The 17,553-nt window shown below is 43.5% G+C and overlaps 1 protein-coding gene across 4 annotated transcripts in view; it reads right to left on the bottom strand.

Moving 5' to 3' along the window:
* The window catches only part of JARID2 (jumonji and AT-rich interaction domain containing 2), a 212,232-nt gene that overhangs the window by 59,911 nt on the left and 134,768 nt on the right, over positions 1–17,553 (bottom strand). For all 4 annotated transcript variants that reach the window (XM_080581035.1, XM_080581036.1, XM_080581034.1 and 1 more), the window contains exon 4: positions 1,131–1,300. Coding sequence is in view for 2 of the 4 variants with exons in the window: in XM_080581036.1 (XP_080437162.1) it covers positions 1,131–1,300 (170 nt within the window). In the remaining 2 variants the exon portion in view is untranslated. The remainder of the gene's footprint in view (positions 1–1,130; positions 1,301–17,553) is intronic.

Raw genomic sequence — 17,553 nt, forward strand, 5'->3', positions numbered from 1 at the left:
GCAACCAGCCTAAAGCTGCCCCTAGCCTAACATCTCACAGAAGAGAGATAAAGAAAAAAAAGAAAGAGAGAAAAAAACATGCTGCATTAAGGTGAGAAAGCCTCAGCAAGGTGTTATGGGTGGTGTTGACTAGACCTGTCAGCAGATGCAACAGAGACCTCAGAACTGGCAAGGGTAAATTAAACACCAGTGGGAACAACCAGGCTTGTAAGGATTCAACCCACTAGGTAAGACTTTTGCAGACAAGCCCTATCTGTAACAAATGCACACCCTTTCAGCAGATAATGGAACAAAACAACAGCAAGAGGCATCACTCCAGCACTTCAAGGACAGAGCAGTGACTAGCTACAGGGGATGAGGGGCACCTGCCAAAATAGAAACAAAATTGACCACTTGGGCAAGGTGTCCTCCTTTAGCTTAATCTGGACAGTTAGCTGTACCTCACGTGGAGGTCCCTAACTCTGACAGGCAGGCTTGCAGATGTACACCAGCAATTAATTGCACTGCACAGCTCCAGCCAGGCTCAGACACCTGCTATCAGGTAAGTTGGGAAAGCTGGGTATCTCTCAGTAGAACTTCATATGCCTTGTTTTCACCAGATTAGCACAGTGGAACAGTTAACATGTTTTAATTATTATTATGGTAACAGTCCAGCTTCTGGGACAGATACGATTAACAGTAATCCTTCTACCCTCCATCAGACGAAAAGCATCACTTGAATTGAACAGCAAAGGACAGTGAATAGGCAGAAAATGGCAATTTCCAGCCAGATTTCTCTTATTGCAGGAACAAGTACTCAGGAAATTTAAGCGCCTCTTCAGTTTATAGTCAGGTAAAACAAATGAGGATGTGGAGAACTTAAGAGAGCTAGACGAAAACCCATTCAAGATAACAGTGTGCTAAAGCATAAAAGAAATTTCCTTCTGCACTATTACCAGCCTCGTTTTATGGCCTTTACAACCACAGACTTGAATGCTCCTGCTGCAGATAGAGCCAAATTGCTGAAGTTGAAATGCACACAATATATTCAAGGATAGCACCAGTGCGTTTGTCTAGCTGCTATGCAGCATGTGGTGCTGTGGCTTGGCCTTGAAAGAGATTGTTCCCCCAAGCTGCTGCAAGAGTCCTACCTCGAAGACAGAGGAAAGTAAGAAAATCTTCTGTCTTGGGCTTCCTTTTGGAGAGGTCAGAAATCTGAGTGGCGGGAGGGGGTAACAACGGCTCCACTATCTTTATTGGAGTTGTGCTGGGACTGTTTGGCTGGGATTGAGCAAACTTCCTTTGTGCTTGCAGCCTTGGCCTGTGGAAACAAGAGCACATGAAAAGCATGTTAGATAGAACTTGCAGGAGAGACATCAGAACATAAAAATTCACTGCTTCAGGAGAGATCAGAATCCATCTCCCACCAATATTATCCATAACTGAGTTAACTGTGAAGGTAGGACTTCAATTGCTTTACCTTTGGTATCTTCTGCAACAATTCAGAAAACTGGGAATGGAACATCTTGACTATAAAATCTTTGACTACAATTTCATATGTTTCAGATATTTTCTTGCACCTCAGGCACTTACAGAGTACTATTCACTGGTTTGGAAATTAAATCTGTATTTTACGCCAGGAAAGTGTCTTTTTTTTTTTTTTAAATGCGTTAGTTTTCTTCACTTTTTTATTATTATTATTTTTAAATCACAATTAATTAATCGATCTAAAAATGAGATGTACTTTAGCCCCATTAAAGCTTTTAATTTATTCCAATCTGGTAAAATCTTATTTACATAGCAAAATATGTATTAGTATACATGGTATCTATATTTGCATCCAGTTCTACAAAAACAAAGCAAAACCTTTAGGGAAAGCTATTTTTGACTGGGAAGCTATCAGGCAAAAGCCATTAGATTTTCAATCCCTTGGCCACAGCTTGGAAGACAGGAAGCAAGGAGTTTCGGGCTGTGGCTAATAAGTATTTGTGATGAATTAGTAATAATGAAGGACATGCACAGAGTGAATTTGACCCAGTCCTGGTAGTGGGCAATGGACTTACGCTCTCTGGTAAGATTTAGAGTGTGACCATATGTATGATTATGGGAAATGAACAGAAGCAAGTGGTTTTGGCAGTCAGACTGCAAATTATTTCAAGCCTATCTGAAGGCTCTGATTAACTACTAGGTGGCAATGAATATGATTTTCTTTCATACGTCTAGAACACAAATTGGCATTAGGGAATGCGCCTGGGGGCAGGACTGATACCCAGAGGGGGTCTTACCAGGAACCTGACTCGGCTCAGCATTTAAGAACGTGCTAATTTCTCACTTAAGCGACTGGGACTCTAATTATGATCTTTATTACAGCTTCAAAAAGGAGAGAAGCTACTGAAAGAACTTAAAACCTCATTGAGAAAGGATGCAATTTTATGTAATTTTCCTCCCTATTAGCAGAGTATTTACATAATGTAAAACTGAACCATGTATTGAACAACACTAAAGGAAAAGCCAGGTCTTGTCATTCCACTGCAGACTTTACTGTTATGACTTAACGAAAGCACAGATATCATTCAGTGTGGATGAAACACGTAATTGGTAAACCTCTTCTTTTTCACGGATATTAAACTTAAGTGGTCGGGTAGGAAGAGGTTTGAAACTGTATCTTAAACTTCCTCATTTTTGTGGCTAAAACAGGAAAAAAATATTTTAAATCCCTGCAGTGTTTATACGCATATATGCACGTCCCCTAATGACTGCAGAGAACAAAACCAGCATTCAGCAATTTTCTCCCTAAGCTCCACATAAAATTGTCCATGTCCTCACAATCCTCACGCCTCCAAATAACTACAACCAAAAAATCCCTGCTCAACCCTCACAGCAATTCTTACTGTTTATTTGCATCTCCTTAGTGACAAGTATATTATGGTGTTTATATTATTATTTTTTATCACAGTGCTTGTAATTTGTGAACTGGAACTAAACAACTAATTGAACACATATTTCCTCATATCTACGAGGAATTATCTTTCCAGAATGAAGGTCTTATATAGATCTACCTATATATTCCCCGAGTTACTCGGATTGCATTGCAAAGTGCTATTCTTCCAAGCAGACGGAGGACTCTTGCATAGGATGAATGGGATTTTAATTTCAACCAACTACATTTCTATCAGCAAAACCACACATGTGGCCAGAGAAAAATGCTTTGTGTTGGCTTCTGTTCTGCACAAAACATACGCTCTCCAGCCAAAAAAGCAGACTATAAAGGTCAGCAAGTGAGATCCCTGCCTGCTGCTGTCATCTGCGGAGCAACTTTTCCCCGCAGACGTGCTGCTCTGGCTGGGCTGTTAAAAACATACGCAAGCCACTGGCTGGATTGGCCAAACGTTTCTCGGAAACTACCTGCTCCTGCCTGATGTGATCAAAAGTACGTAGCGAGGAGGACTCTGCAACCCCCCAAAAAGCAGGAGGTAAGCCCGTTTCATGGGTCGAAATTAACCCTTTGTAGCAAGGCCAGGCCTGGGGGTCTGCAGCATCCCTGTTATCAGGCATGGAAGGGGAATTAGGGAAGGACTTGTGGGCTCAGCATAAACATTACATGAATTAGGGAACTGCAGGTACTTTGGGCTTGGTATTTCTTTAAAGATCTACTTTCTGGTGGCCTTCCTTCCCCAGCACGAAGGACTCCCGCCTGCTTTGCTCGCCCCGTCCCGCTGTGCTCGCCTCCCCTCTCCCGCCCAGGCAGCGGGGCCATCTTTTCGCCATCCTCGGCTGAAGCTCCCGCGGGGGCCCTCCATCTCAGCGCCGACAGCTAAAAAGCCAGACCTTTCCTCAGATTCCTTTCAGGCTACGGCTGTGAACTTTTGCCGTTTCCTGAAGAGGCAGCAGAGACTTGTTGCCGTATGATCAAACGTGTCAGGGATGCTTCCCCTCTACGCAGACAAATGTCGAGCACTTCTGCTGAGGCTTGCCATGCTTCCTCTCACTTGGCTTTCCCTCACTCACCAGCTCCACAAAACCTGGCCTGCTCCTTCTCAAACACCAATTTCTTCATAAAACCCCGAGCAGTTATGGAGCCATCAGCGTCACCAATTCAGTTTACAAAAGCTACAAATGAAGGCACCCTTTTATGAGTGCCGTGTTCTCAAGGTTTCTGCGATAAGTGGTTTATGCACAGGCAGCCATTTGCTTCACGGGCTTCTGCCTTAATGCCGGAGGGTGCCAGGAGTGTAAGCATAGTTACAGCACAACCGAGTGAAAGCACCGAGGTCAGGAAACAAAAGCAAGCCTTCAAGCAGCTCCTGCTCCGGATTTGTGTGCAGATGGCCACTCTCAAAGGTGGGCCCACAGAGGAAAAAACACATACGCATTGCAAAACACGGATAACACAACTCAGGGCTGCTTCCTTGCGAAGGAATGCACGCATCTTAACAACCTGATACCTCCCCATGAAAACCTCTGGAAGCATAAAACCAATTATTTCGGGTACGGTTTCCCGTTACACTTAATCCAATAGAAGTGTGAGGCTGCTGCCAAAAAGGAGGGAGGGAGGCCGGGCCCTCCGCTCGGGCTGCGTCAGATGCAGCCCAACAGGCCGCAGTGCTCGCTGCACGCCGCCCCGCAGCCAGGCGGAATAGGTGAGGAGGCAGCAGAAGGGCTCAGAAAGACATTTAGTGTTTGATAAGCACGTAACAAGGCCGGTGTGGTTTCGCTCTTTGCTTGTTAAGGCGGCAGCTTCTGCTGGAATGACCTACTTAGCATACATCGGGCAACAGGGGACAGATTGGCACAAGCGGCAAAAAGAACAACAACAACCACCCTGTTTGCTTCCTCAAAATAAATTGCTCTCTCTGTCCTCGTCTAAATGGTATGTGCTACACAAGGCTTGCGAATACTCAAACAGAGGAACTGTGCAAGAAGGAAAAGGATGCGGGAAAAGCTCAATACCACATCTAACCACCTTGCAAACACCAAACAAACAGCCAGGAATATCCAGACTATTCAAAAATAAATAGTATCTCACCTTCTATCAATAGAAAGTTATTTTCCTTCTACTATTTTTGATAGACTTTAAACATCTGCCTAGGAGACAAAATTCAAAAAATCCTCTGTCTGAGAAAGCCTTTGCTTCCTTTTGGTATGCTTCACCTCTACAGAACCTCCTATTTAGGTCTGAGACTGCAAATTACAGCTAGAGACTAAAACTGCACAGCAAAAATATCCCCGGCGTACGAACTCAGGCTAGGCTAAAAAACATTTCTCTCCAAAGTGAAATACACTTTTTGATGCTTTCCTAGCCTGGAACTTATTTTTAGTTGAATGTTTTAAGCAAATGATGTTATTTATAATCAAAACGCTACAGTTTGTGTTAGCTAAAAATACTTCAGAAATGCCTTTTAAAATAGAATCTCCTAGCACCATTTCTTCAGCATGTAGAAAGGGACGTATTTAGTAAGAAAACACACACTATACAAAGGCAGTCTTTTCTTTGCAAAGCAAAGCTCGGGCTGGTAATACCAGCCTGTGCTACATTTAGTAAATATTAATATTCCAGATAACACTGCGTGCTGTTAGCTACAAAACATACATTAAATTCGCAGTATGTTAGATTTATAACTAAATCCGTACAAAAATCTTCCACCATCTTCACTTCATTTCTCTGTAACACCTAAGCAAAAGCAAAACACAGGTACTGTACAACACAGAAGTGCGGTATGGCAATATGCACAATTGATTTGATAACACACACGTGTTCATACTGATCTATTTATAGCAAATCCAGGGGTTGAGAAGCTGACCGCACAGCCAAGCATCTCAGCTGGCAAGAGATTTGCCAAACAAACTTTATCTGTTTCAAACATTCTCCAATCTCTAGTAGCCTGCAGATTTTCGTAGAACTTCCTGCTTGTTATATACTGCAATATTTGCTTGCTGTTTCATCTCATAACCTTTAACTTACTCTTTGAACTTCATTTTTATCTTCGTTGTTTCCTGCTTTTCTGTCGCCTGATGTTTACGTCCTTTTTTCTTTCTCATGGCACCGCTAGAGTTACATTTCTAAACTCTAAAGGAACTGTAGCTGCTTGAGTGTCACCGTTTCATGATTAATTCACATTTCCCTTTTTGATGAAGCACGTTTTCCAATTTTTGAGCTGCTAGGCATCACCCTGCAAGCTAACGCTAAGGACTCTGCATCTCTGTCTTTCAGCATCAGTATTTGGTTACTTTGCTTTAGTCATCTTTCCTCCTGAGAAACTGCAATGTAAGTATTTGTAGATATTTAACTTCATTATATTAAAATAGCTACTGCTAACCAGCAGCGATGAACAGGTATGAGTTTTCACCAAATAGCACAGTGACAGTTGGGAATACGGGATCACTGTCTGACCTAGGACTAGCTGTTGCTGCCATGGGCAGGCTCCGGCACGGACAGGAGCTCCACTTTTCAAAGCCCAAGGTGAGCACGAGAAACTTGGAGGTATCACTCTCCTGGAACAACTGGGAAATTCTGACTGACATCACACGTGCCATCAGGAAGTATGGCTAAGTTACATTTTGCACTTTGATTCCTGAGAACAAGCCTAAAAATTCACTCCAAGCAGCAACCTCTGAGAATCATCAGTTGAGAACAGGGATCCAAATTCACACCAACAAGTTGTCTACAGCACTGCCAAAAACTAGATTAAATACAACAAAAAAGAATAGAATAAAATAACATAACATAACATAAAATGACCTAAAACAAAATAAAACAAAAATCCCCAACCATGAGAGCGAAGATTACTTGGATAAACAAAAAATGGAAGAAAAAACGTGCACACAGACTACAAGGAGATCTTGTTGGCTCTCCCTGGAGCACACTTGAGAGCAATGCTTAGCTCTAGCAATACTAAGCAGTGTTTCTACCTGTCTATATTCAGACGCCAACCCAACCACTGTGCCCTGAGTTATGACTCTAGGCAAAGCTCTGTAAATATGCAACATCACAGCACAAGCAGAAAGCCAGAGAACAAAGGAGTGCTCAGAACTGCATTTCTCCTCCCACATCCCTCTAGCTTGTAGGGCAGTATTTCCTGCCCATATCAGTGGTAAATTACCTGTTGTCCTTCCAACACCATACTTTGCTCAGCAAGTTGGCGTCAACAGAAATGGCGATTCCACCATTTTCTGTGTCTCCACATCTATTTGCACCAAAAAGGAATTAGAAGGTAAGAAATCTGGTTGCTCCTAACCACACCAGTGCAGGTAAACCAGTGAAAAGCATAAAGATGTTGTAAGACGTGACTCCTTCAAAATGATTTGCAAGACCATGTAATCCAAGACACAATCTAAACCTGCATTTCTAGGTAAGAGATGATACAATACTTATTCATGTCATCTGATCAGAAGAATCTGGGTTAATTTTCAGAAAAGTAAAAAAATTCTCGTATGCTTGAATACAACACTTTTTTCAGAAATTACTTTTACTGAGCCCTTTACTCACTCAATCATCTGTACCCTCTTTGGTCTGTTTTTGTTTGTTTTTTTTTTAAATTGGGCCTAAATTAATAAACCAATTTAAAGCCAGTCTTAAATTCTCAAGTGAATGAATTGACACAAAACACGGAGACCACCTCTACTCAGTCCTTGATTATCGAGCCCAGCAGAGCACATTCCATAAACAACATTTCGTGCTCTAAAACTCCAGCCACAAAGAATGGATACACATTTTCCCTTGGTAGCTTTTTCCTTTTTTTTTTTTTCCTTCTGTTTGGTTTAAATGGGAAACAGTTGGTTTCTGAGAATCTCCTCTCCTACAAATAATGGAAAGGTGCTTGGGAATGACATTTAATGAATGATAATTGAACTAACCCATATGCTCAATGACTAGTTCAAAGTACAGCTGACAACTTAACCATGTCTGTTAAACACGGCACAAATTATCATTAATTCTGGAATTACGTATTTTTCCTGACCATGTTCACTGATCACAAGAAGATATTTGCAGTCTCCAAAACTGCCTCGCTTCATGTGGTTTAGCAGAAATACTTATACCCAGTAAGTGAAATTGCTGGCTGCTAAAACAACATAGAAGATAGCCCTGGGCAAAGAGAGAGCTATTAAAAGCCCCTGGATGCTGATTACCACCCCTCACCGTGTTAACTGTGGAGGAACTGGACAACTGCAGGCAGCCACACATAGAAGCAGCCACTATGAAATAAGGATGCCGACCTTGCCTGCTAGTCGGAGGCCCATGCTAGTTGGTATAGAAGTTGTAGAAAACTAACATGCATTCAGATCTCAGCTCTGGATTCACGCTGTTCAGCTGTTCCAGTGGTCCAGATAACCTTGAGAGGGATGAATCACACTGCGTACTAAATTCCCTCAGCTTTTGTCCTGAGACATCCACGGTGGCCAGGGAAATTTGACGGTACCCTGCCATAACTGCAGGATTTCCCAGTGTGAATGTGAGTCTCCTCAACAGACCTCAGGATACACAGAAGCAAAGAGGAGCAAGAAACAGAGGGCAGAGGGAAAAGAAAGAAAAATATCATTTTTCTTTCTGGTCCAGAAGAAGAGGTCAGACAATGCCTCCTCATACTGATGTCAGGGAACCCCACGGGTTCAGTCACCTGGCCGTACTTACAGTGGGAATCACAACAATGAGAAAACTCAATTTAAAGACTTTAAGTGAGGATATGGCAGCTGAATGAAGCTCTCAGGAAGCTGTTTTCCTACAGTTATCTACTTCTGTTACAAGATGACGCTATAGCAATGTCCTACAGACTGCCCATAAATCCAAGTCCCTCTGTAACTGGTGGATCTGGACAATCTATTTCAGCAAGACCGTGGATCATTTACATCTACTTTCTCCAGGGCTGTCCCACCTGAGACTGGACAGGAATGTTTTCTCCTCCATGTGGGCATGTGGTGAGCTGTACGTGGCAATAGATGGCAGAAGAGATCCTTCTGAACACGGGAGACAGGTGGTGCCACCCTTCCTTTGTCCTGCAGTGGCTCGTAAAAACTCCCATTTCAGAGTAGGTTCACCTCTACTCTAAGAACCTGAGCACAGGTACTTCAACCTTTGACCGTGCTATGGGCTGTAATCCAGCTGTATTTAAACTGCAACCAATTTGCTGGTTGCATAATGCCACCCAGGTTAAGCTTTCGGATTCATTAGTTCACATGGAAATCAAATAACAATGATGCAGCCTTCATATGGGCTCTGAAATAGGCCTCCCAAGGTCCCAGTTCTTGCTGCTGCCACCAACAGCATTCATTTGGGCAAGCTCAGATATGCTCACACGAGTTACAAAAGCATACTTAATGCACAATCATCCCCACAGACAAGGGGCAAGAGACAGGAATGTATTGCAGCAGTCCTTTTTGGAGAGGGCTGTGCACTGGGTACACCTCCCTTCTTGCTGTTCTTCAGGCACCGACACCTACAGAAGCGCTTGGCAGATGGAGACTTGCGTCCCAGGTCCCTGCATCCAGAAAGGGGGACTTTCCTGCTTGCACGATCCAAGATTCTCAGCTTGACCCAAACCCACCTCCCCGGTCCCAGGGAGTTTTACAAGGAGCACGTTGCCAAGGACCGTCTTTAGGCTAGGTCTGCTGCTTTATGCCACACAGTTGCATGGAGAAGAGCATCACCGCGTGCCAGGAAATTAAAATGCAAAACCACAGTGGCAGAAAAAAAAAAAAAAAAGGAACTTTTTCATGTTTGCTTGTGTTTTAATAATTGTTAGCAGATGTCTGAGAGATTATGTCTTGACAACCTTTGCTTCAAGGAGAAAGTCACAAAAACATACAATTTTTTTTCACGTTAAACACCGTCCTACGTGCTGGAGGTAAGCAAGGTAAAGCCCACAGTAACAAAATACCTTCCACACTGGACAGAGGATTTAAATTCCGATTCTCTTGCAAGGTCTCCACCTACTGGCAAAGAACCGTCAGTGTCCCGCTGTCTGTGCTCGCTGCAGGTGGAAGAGCAAAGCAATCCCCTTTATTTTTCTGATATTCAGTATAGCCAGCGTTGGGAAGCCTAGAGGCAGGGAATGGTCTGCCCTTTCACTTCACCTGCTCTGCAACGCCATCCTTCCCTCAGCGTGTCTGTTGGATAACCGAAGTCCCCGTTACATGTAATCCACCATAGACAGTTTTTTCCAAAAAGTCTGTTTGACCCTACAGAAATATTTCCCACTCTACGGAAAAGATCGTTCAGAATGTTAAAATGTGCCCATTTTTCTAAAAGTTCACCTTTTACCACCTCTTCAATTACAAACAAGTCAAAGACACTTTTGCACAACACCCCTTGCAGCTTCAATATTCTCCTAGGATCATCTTCAGTGTTCTCAGACATCTGAAGGGCATTTGAAAAACGTTTGCTTCCCAGTTCCTAACCAGCAGACATGAAACAAAACCGTAATGGTTCGGATGGCAGCGCTTCCTACTTCATTACTCATGCAATGGCCTTTGGTACTCTATCTGAAACCCCAATTCCTGACAAATTCAGTGCCACCCTTTGTTCCATACTCCTCTTGAAAACGGTTGCAGATTCAGACTGACTGGTGAATGATATGCCAAGCAACACCAAATGAATCAGCCCCCTCTCTAGTAATTTGACCAACTGCTAAGAATCAAAAGGTTGCAAAAGCAAAGCTATGCAACTGGGAAAAAAAATTGTCTTTTCACTTTGAGCAGCCTGTTCTCTGCAACTGTGTTTCTTTGTGTTTTTTAAGTTATTTTACAGATCATTTCATTCTTGTTTTCCAATCTCAGGAAAACGTGCATACCTCAACTACTGCAATCTTTCACCTTTTACCCTAAAAGCAACTTGTGCTAGCCAGAAAGCCCGAGATTACTTCTGGCAGAGATGTCAGAAGTAACAGCGTATGGATCATTTTAGCCATCATCTGAATGGCTGAAGAACTTCCTGTTCAATTAAGTCCTCCATTAATCCCTACCATTTGAATAAAATTTTCCGTCTGCCGGCAGGAAGTGATAAAAGTCACACAGTCAGTAGGTTGGGGGCATTTTAACCTCTCACAGAGGTTGCTGCTTGCAATCTAACCATACCTGAAACCAGATATCCCCACTGCCCATGGGGGCTGCCTTCCCGAGGCTCTGCCACCACCTGGCTATTACCAGGGACTCAGCATTAGTCTGTAAAAGCACGGCATTTAGATGCACAGTGAGAGAAAGCTGAAGAAAAGACTCAAGACGTGCCCTACCTGCCTCACAGATTTTACTCTGATAAGCTGCAAAGTGATCACTTTTGCATAAAATGCCCATCAATCACATTTGCTGTCTTGCGGACAAAGATCATTAAATAGAAACACACAAATGAGCTATCAGGGAAAACAAACAACAACAACGGTACAGTCCGTGAAGTTAAACCTGTAATATAAGCATCTGATTCTGAATTTAAATAAAGAGAAACTTCAGCAGGTGCTCTCCGCACTTGCTGGTCCCTCTCTTTCCCTACATCATTGTCATTTTTTTTCAGCAAGTTTTTCTTGGAAGCAAACCGCCACCCTCGCCAGGAGTCAAGCAGCCCATTCTCGCGAGTCAATCAGGCAGACGCAGTCAATTGTCACAGTAACTCTGTTCATGCCTTCTTTCAAGCCACGCCACATCCTGCTACCAGTCAAAGTGGCCTGAAAAGGAAAGGGGCCATGCGCCCCGCACCTCTTCTTTGGGGCACGCTAAATCCAACGCGAGGGGGCTGGCTGGACTGCCAGAGCATGCTGTCTTTCTCTTCCTCCTGAATGCCCGATAAAGTAGCTGGGAACTAATGATATGGATGGAAACTATGGTAACAATTCCTATGCCCCCACCATCTATAGCCTTCCCTGCAGACTTTCTTTCTCTACCTGCCGTAACACGCATTCAATACCCTCTTGCTTCTTGCAGGATGTGTTGCCCCGCCCCAGGAAACTCTAGTAAAAAGATGGTAAATGCAGATCAAACCCATTTTGGTACCAGGTAATTATAGTAAAAACATTTCCTCCCCAAGCTGTGCATGCACACACCGCTGATTTGTCAGGGAATTGGCAAAATCACAGCCCCTCTGAGAAGACTTTGTTGGCACAAGAGTTGCACGTATCAAATGCTTCATCTTCCCCAAAACCCTCCTTACTTTTATTTTTAGGATATGGTAGCATCTGAGCAGCTGGACGCCTGAAATTTTATGGCACGACCAAGACAAACTAACAGCTTGCTGATGGTGGAAGAGGAAGGCCACGTTCCTCCTCTTGTGGACTCCTGCCACAAAGGGATGGGGGGACACCATCCGGCTGGAAACAGGGTGAAGGAAGCAGGACCATACCCTTCTGGATCAGCAAACCAACGCATTGCCCCATCTGCATCTTCCTGCCCTAAAGGAGGGGTTTGGTTTAGTACAAACCAATTTCAGAGAGGGCTGCAGCTGAAAAGGGGTATGGTTTATGCTCTTTGCTTCATCTCCAGCCACATATTCCTGCTTATGCCAGCACTAGAGCTCCTGAGACCCCATAATCAGCTGGCTGAGGAAGTCAGCCTAGCTGAAAATTAATTTATAGGTTGATTTTTTTCTTTCCTGGGTTGGGTTTCATAACCACAGAACTGCTGGTGTTGGCACAGAAGAGGTGGTGAGAACTCACGGGAGGAAGAACAGGACTGCCTTTTCCAGTAGCAGCTTGCATTAAGATCACCTTAAGCTGACTGAGAAACACATTAGTTACTGAACTGTAAAATCTGAACGGAAAGTGCACCTGGCAGCAGTGCCAGTGCTGTCCCCTTTGCTGTCAACCCTCTTGCGGTGGGAGCCTCAGTCTCCATGAAGATTTTGCAGTAAGGAAGACACAATTTTTTTTATTTATTTTTTTTTTTACCAGATAACCATTTCTTTCTGAAGTAATTACAAGGCCTGACGATTTCCTGCACATCTGGCTCCATAAGTAGATCACCAACCATTCCTCCCTGTACTGTCTGTCACAAGCAAAGCCTGAGCTTACAGATGTGAAAATAGGAAAGAGAGGATGGCATCCCAGATGCTGTCTGTACCGACATTGGTAAACACAGCTGAGCTGCATGAGAGCTGGGTACTTGCTGATCTGGAGGCCCACCACCGGTTGAAACGCCCTGCTTGGCAGCAGCCAGCATGCTGGCTTGCATCGGGCTTCTTTGGAAGTGTCCCTGATGTGCCGTTGCCCTGCCCTGGCCTGCTGCTGATCACCTGTGTCCATCCAGCACCTCCTTCCTCGCTCAGCCTGCACAGACATCTGATGGAAGAGTACATGGCTGATCTCAATGCCGTGATGTGCTGCTCCTGGGGACAGAAAGTTCATAACCAAGAAAATGCCACTTCACCAGGCACAGTCTCGTATGTTCATCAAGGTCCCAAGCCCTCTGGCATTTCCCTGTGCAGTCTCTTCCTACTCCGTCCACATGCTGCTTTCGACTGGGAGGCACCATGCTGAGCCAAGAGCAGGGAAGTTGTAACATTTGGTCAATGATTTACTGCAAGTCGTTGGGCAAATCACTTCACTTTTCTGTTCCTTCCCCACCTGAACTTAGACAATGACAGAAGAAGGACAGGCAGAAGGATTAAAATCCTCAGAAAAATGGTGGGGGTACACACAGGCGTGTTTAAACCAGATCAGGACTTGAACCTGGCTTGCCACACGGCTGTGCAATAAGTCGTGCCAGAGAGCTCCCACGCAGGAGCAGGAAGAAATTGGCAATCACTGCAGCCAGGACTGCCGCTGACCATTTGATGAACTCTCAGCATCAGTTCATTTAGATCTAAAACCCTTGCATCTGAAAGGCAATTCGTGAAAACGCCATACAAAAAAAAAAAAACGTTGAAGAATGAAAGAAACAAAATTGGAAAGAACACTTGAGCAGCAAGAGAAAGCAGGCAATAAGCCTGGGAGCAATAAAAGAAAGTAAAACACTGCTAGGGAGTGCAAAGAGCCATCGGTATGTTCAGGAAAAGTAGAAGTTACCTGAAAATAAAATGGAAGCCCTGCAAGACAGAGCAGGGGAGCAAGAACTGCAACACGGCTGACAACATGCCCGATCAGAAAACTGTGGAAATCCTCTTCGTTACCAGCCAACTGCTGAGAAGAACCCAAGCCACAGGTAAACAAGCACACAGAGCATTTCATAAAGCTCCTGACTAGTTTCTGTGTTTTAAATTATATTAATTATGGGTTCAGTAACTAGGGAGACTGTTCAAAATAACAAACAATAAATGCAACCACAATGGATTGTATAAGTGACTGCCCTTAGCACTAAGGAAATCATAATAGCTCGAAGGTGAGAATTAAGTCAACAAAGTCAACAAATAAAATAAATGCATCTTTTATCACACCATTACCAAGGGAAGAAAATGCCAAAAGGCAGAACAAGAGATGCTTCTCCTGAGGCCTCGCTGGCAACACAAGATTGCCCCAATTTAATTAAATAAGTTTTGTTAAATCAGTTCAAATCCACGTGGACTATTATGGGTTAAGAGTAGGTTAAACCAGTGCCTTGTTGACAGATAAATCAAACAGACAGCCTGTCCATACAGCCTCCTGTGCTGGTTTAGCTTCATTAATTTAAAAGCTACATTTTAAGTTAAAATATCATAACCCACCTAGAAAATCTCCGCAAAGCACCATGATTAAGACTCAAATGATTTTGTATCAGTAAATCTAAAAGCACTTCCAAAACTATCCCAGATTCCAGCCCACCTACTCCATGATCTACTGTTTTCTGTGCTGCTTTTCTATGTAGACCGAGCCCAGATTTTGTGTTAGTTAGAAACGTGAGCTCTAATTTCTCTAAATATTCAAATTCTGTACTTTGGAAAAGGTATTGACTCCAAGTTCACATTTGGAATCTATAAGGCAACATTAAGAATGCACCAGACTGAGATATCCACGGCCTCATACAGGGTTCAAAGTCTGAGTTTTGCCAAACACGCTAAAGCACAAAAACGTATCTTGTCCATTCACCAAGGCTCTTCCCACCCTCAAGGAACTCCTCAGAGCAAGGCAGTTTTAAAAGCATTCCAGCTATTCAGTGCAGCAGCGCTACATCAACCTACAAGATGAAATACTGGAAATAACTGGGTCGCTACCAGTAGCACCCTTCATAGCCATTGTGCGGCCCTAGTTAGCACAACACAACTAATCTGGCTCACAATGCTTGAACTGAATAAAATCAAACTATACAGCTAAATTCTACTCTATTCTATATCTTATACGTGCACATATATATGTATATTTGTAATCTGCAATAAAAAGCAAGGATCAGAGACAAAGATCAGGAAAGATCACAAAGGTCAGCACCTCTCCTGTGAAGAAAGGCTGAGGGAGCTGGGGCTGTTCAGCCTGCAGCAGAGAAGGCTCCAAGGTGACCTTATTGTAGCTTTTCAATACTTAAAGAGGGCTTATAAAAAAGATGGAGAGTGACTTTTTGCTCAGTCAGATAATGATAGGACAAGGGGGAACGGTCTTAAACTAAAAGAGGATAGATTTAGATTAGATATTAACACAAAATCCTTCACTCAGAGGGTGGTGGGGCACTGGCACAGGCTGCCCAGAGCAGCTGTGGATGCCCCATCCCTGGAGGTGCTCAAGGCCAGGCTGGATGGGGCTTTGGGCAAGGGAAGTGAACCAGACACCATAATACCAGCAAAACCCTGAATGAAATGGATGGAGTGTTATCACCCCCAAGTGCAGACGCAAAGAAAAGCAGCTGTTGTTGCTCACATTCTCACCCAGCATTAGAAGTGTCAAATTAAAGACTCATCAGCTTTACTGAGCAGTTCCTTTGGAAGGATTTAGCAGCCAATTATTACATATAGGCATTTCCCTGAAGACAGGAGATTTTGAGGCAAAAACCAGCAGTGGAAAAAAAAAAAAAAAAAGAACAAACAAACAAACAAAAAGATGGTGAGATATATCTTTTTTAAAACAAGCCAAGAGGAACAGAGAGAGATCTGCAGTGCCAAACCCCCCAAAACAGCCATGAGGTTCCCCGAGTTGTAGGGAAATGCAACAAGCCAGGGTAGTTCTTACTCCAAACCCCTTTCTCAGCTGATAGCAGGGAACTCATAGATGTAAGTATTTCTTGGCAATATTTGCATGTTCCCCATTCTGGTTAGTGAACAAAAAAACATGCAAAAGGCACCCTATTTGGGTCAGCTGTAGCCCAGAACATCAATCTCCCTGATTTAGGCAGCTGCAATGGAAAATGAGATGTGTCAAAAGCTAGTTTTCATCATTATTTAAATGAATTGCATGAAAATTACTATAAAGCAAAGTGCCACTCTCTCTTTCCTCAACTTGTCACGTTTCTATACAAGAAACAAGAAGAAAAACTATGGCAGCTTAATTTACAGCATCTCCAAAGTGGCCCTTGGGGGTAAAAACATCGGCCTACAGATACTGCTCAGGTAACAATACAAATACAAGAATGAAATTACTCAGCTTCATGACACAGCATGGTAACAACAGCCACAGCAAAAATATGGGCTAAGCTTTCCCAGTGCTCAGAGTGTCCATCAGTGAGACAGGCATGGCATCTCAATGCAGAAGTTGTGAAACTGAAGCGAATCCACTTGTGAAGCAGAGGATGTGTGCACCCTGGAGAAACGAGTTACTTCTGCACGGGGCTCGGGGGCTGCGCCTCCTTGGTGATCCTCAGGAGGAGCCGCGAGAGGCTTCAACCTGTGAAACTGCACTTCCAAAGTACTGCAGATAGCCTCTAATTACTATCGAATGGGACTTCAGATGGTTAAACGAATAGGATATCCAAAAGAAACAGCTATTTCTTTAAAAACAAACTTTTAAGGAGGGGTGAAAAACCTTCAGCTCTGTGATGCCATCAGTCAGGGACTGGTTTATGCAGATGTCAGTAAGCAGTTTGTTTTCATCAATAACACAAGATGCCTGGAGCATCACCACTTTTCCTATGTTCATTGTTTACCAGAAAACACAACTGCCTTATCTCTGATTAGCTGTCATTTCTCAAGGTTCCCTGCCTTTATTTTCTCTCCCTCAAGTATAACGAGCACTTCTACAAATAATGCTAAAAACACAGACTAAGGAGAAAATAAAGCTCACACTGTGGGAAGTTCATTGCACGAGGCTGGAAAATTTAAAGCAATGATAAATGCATTACATTATGTTTCACGTATCATTAAGTAAGGCAGAACTCCATCTTTAAGCTACCTAGCTTGATAAGGCTCCCCCTCCAAGAAGGGGGACGAGCCCCAGACAGACACAGCGACGTGCCACGCTGCTTTATATAACAACATTTTCCGAAGGAATGAGCAGGGAGAGCACTTTCTGCGATGCACAGAGAGCGTGCAAGATGTCACCATGCACTCAGCAGCATCTTCTACAGGGACTGCATTAACAGAATCAAGTAATTCGTGGCTGCACCAAAGGAAGAATAAATGACAGTCAAAGTAACAAATATGTTTTGAAATGCAGGCATTGCCTAGCATCACTGCAGTGGCAAATTAAAACCCACATGAACTCAGAGCAGTGCACATCCAGAGTTAAGCATCTCTCACTTACACACCTCGGATATTAGCACGACCTA

The sequence above is a fragment of the Anser brachyrhynchus genome (genome assembly GCF_964034855.1).
Source record: "Anser brachyrhynchus genome assembly, chromosome: 2".
NCBI classification, from domain to species: domain Eukaryota; kingdom Metazoa; phylum Chordata; class Aves; order Anseriformes; family Anatidae; genus Anser; species Anser brachyrhynchus.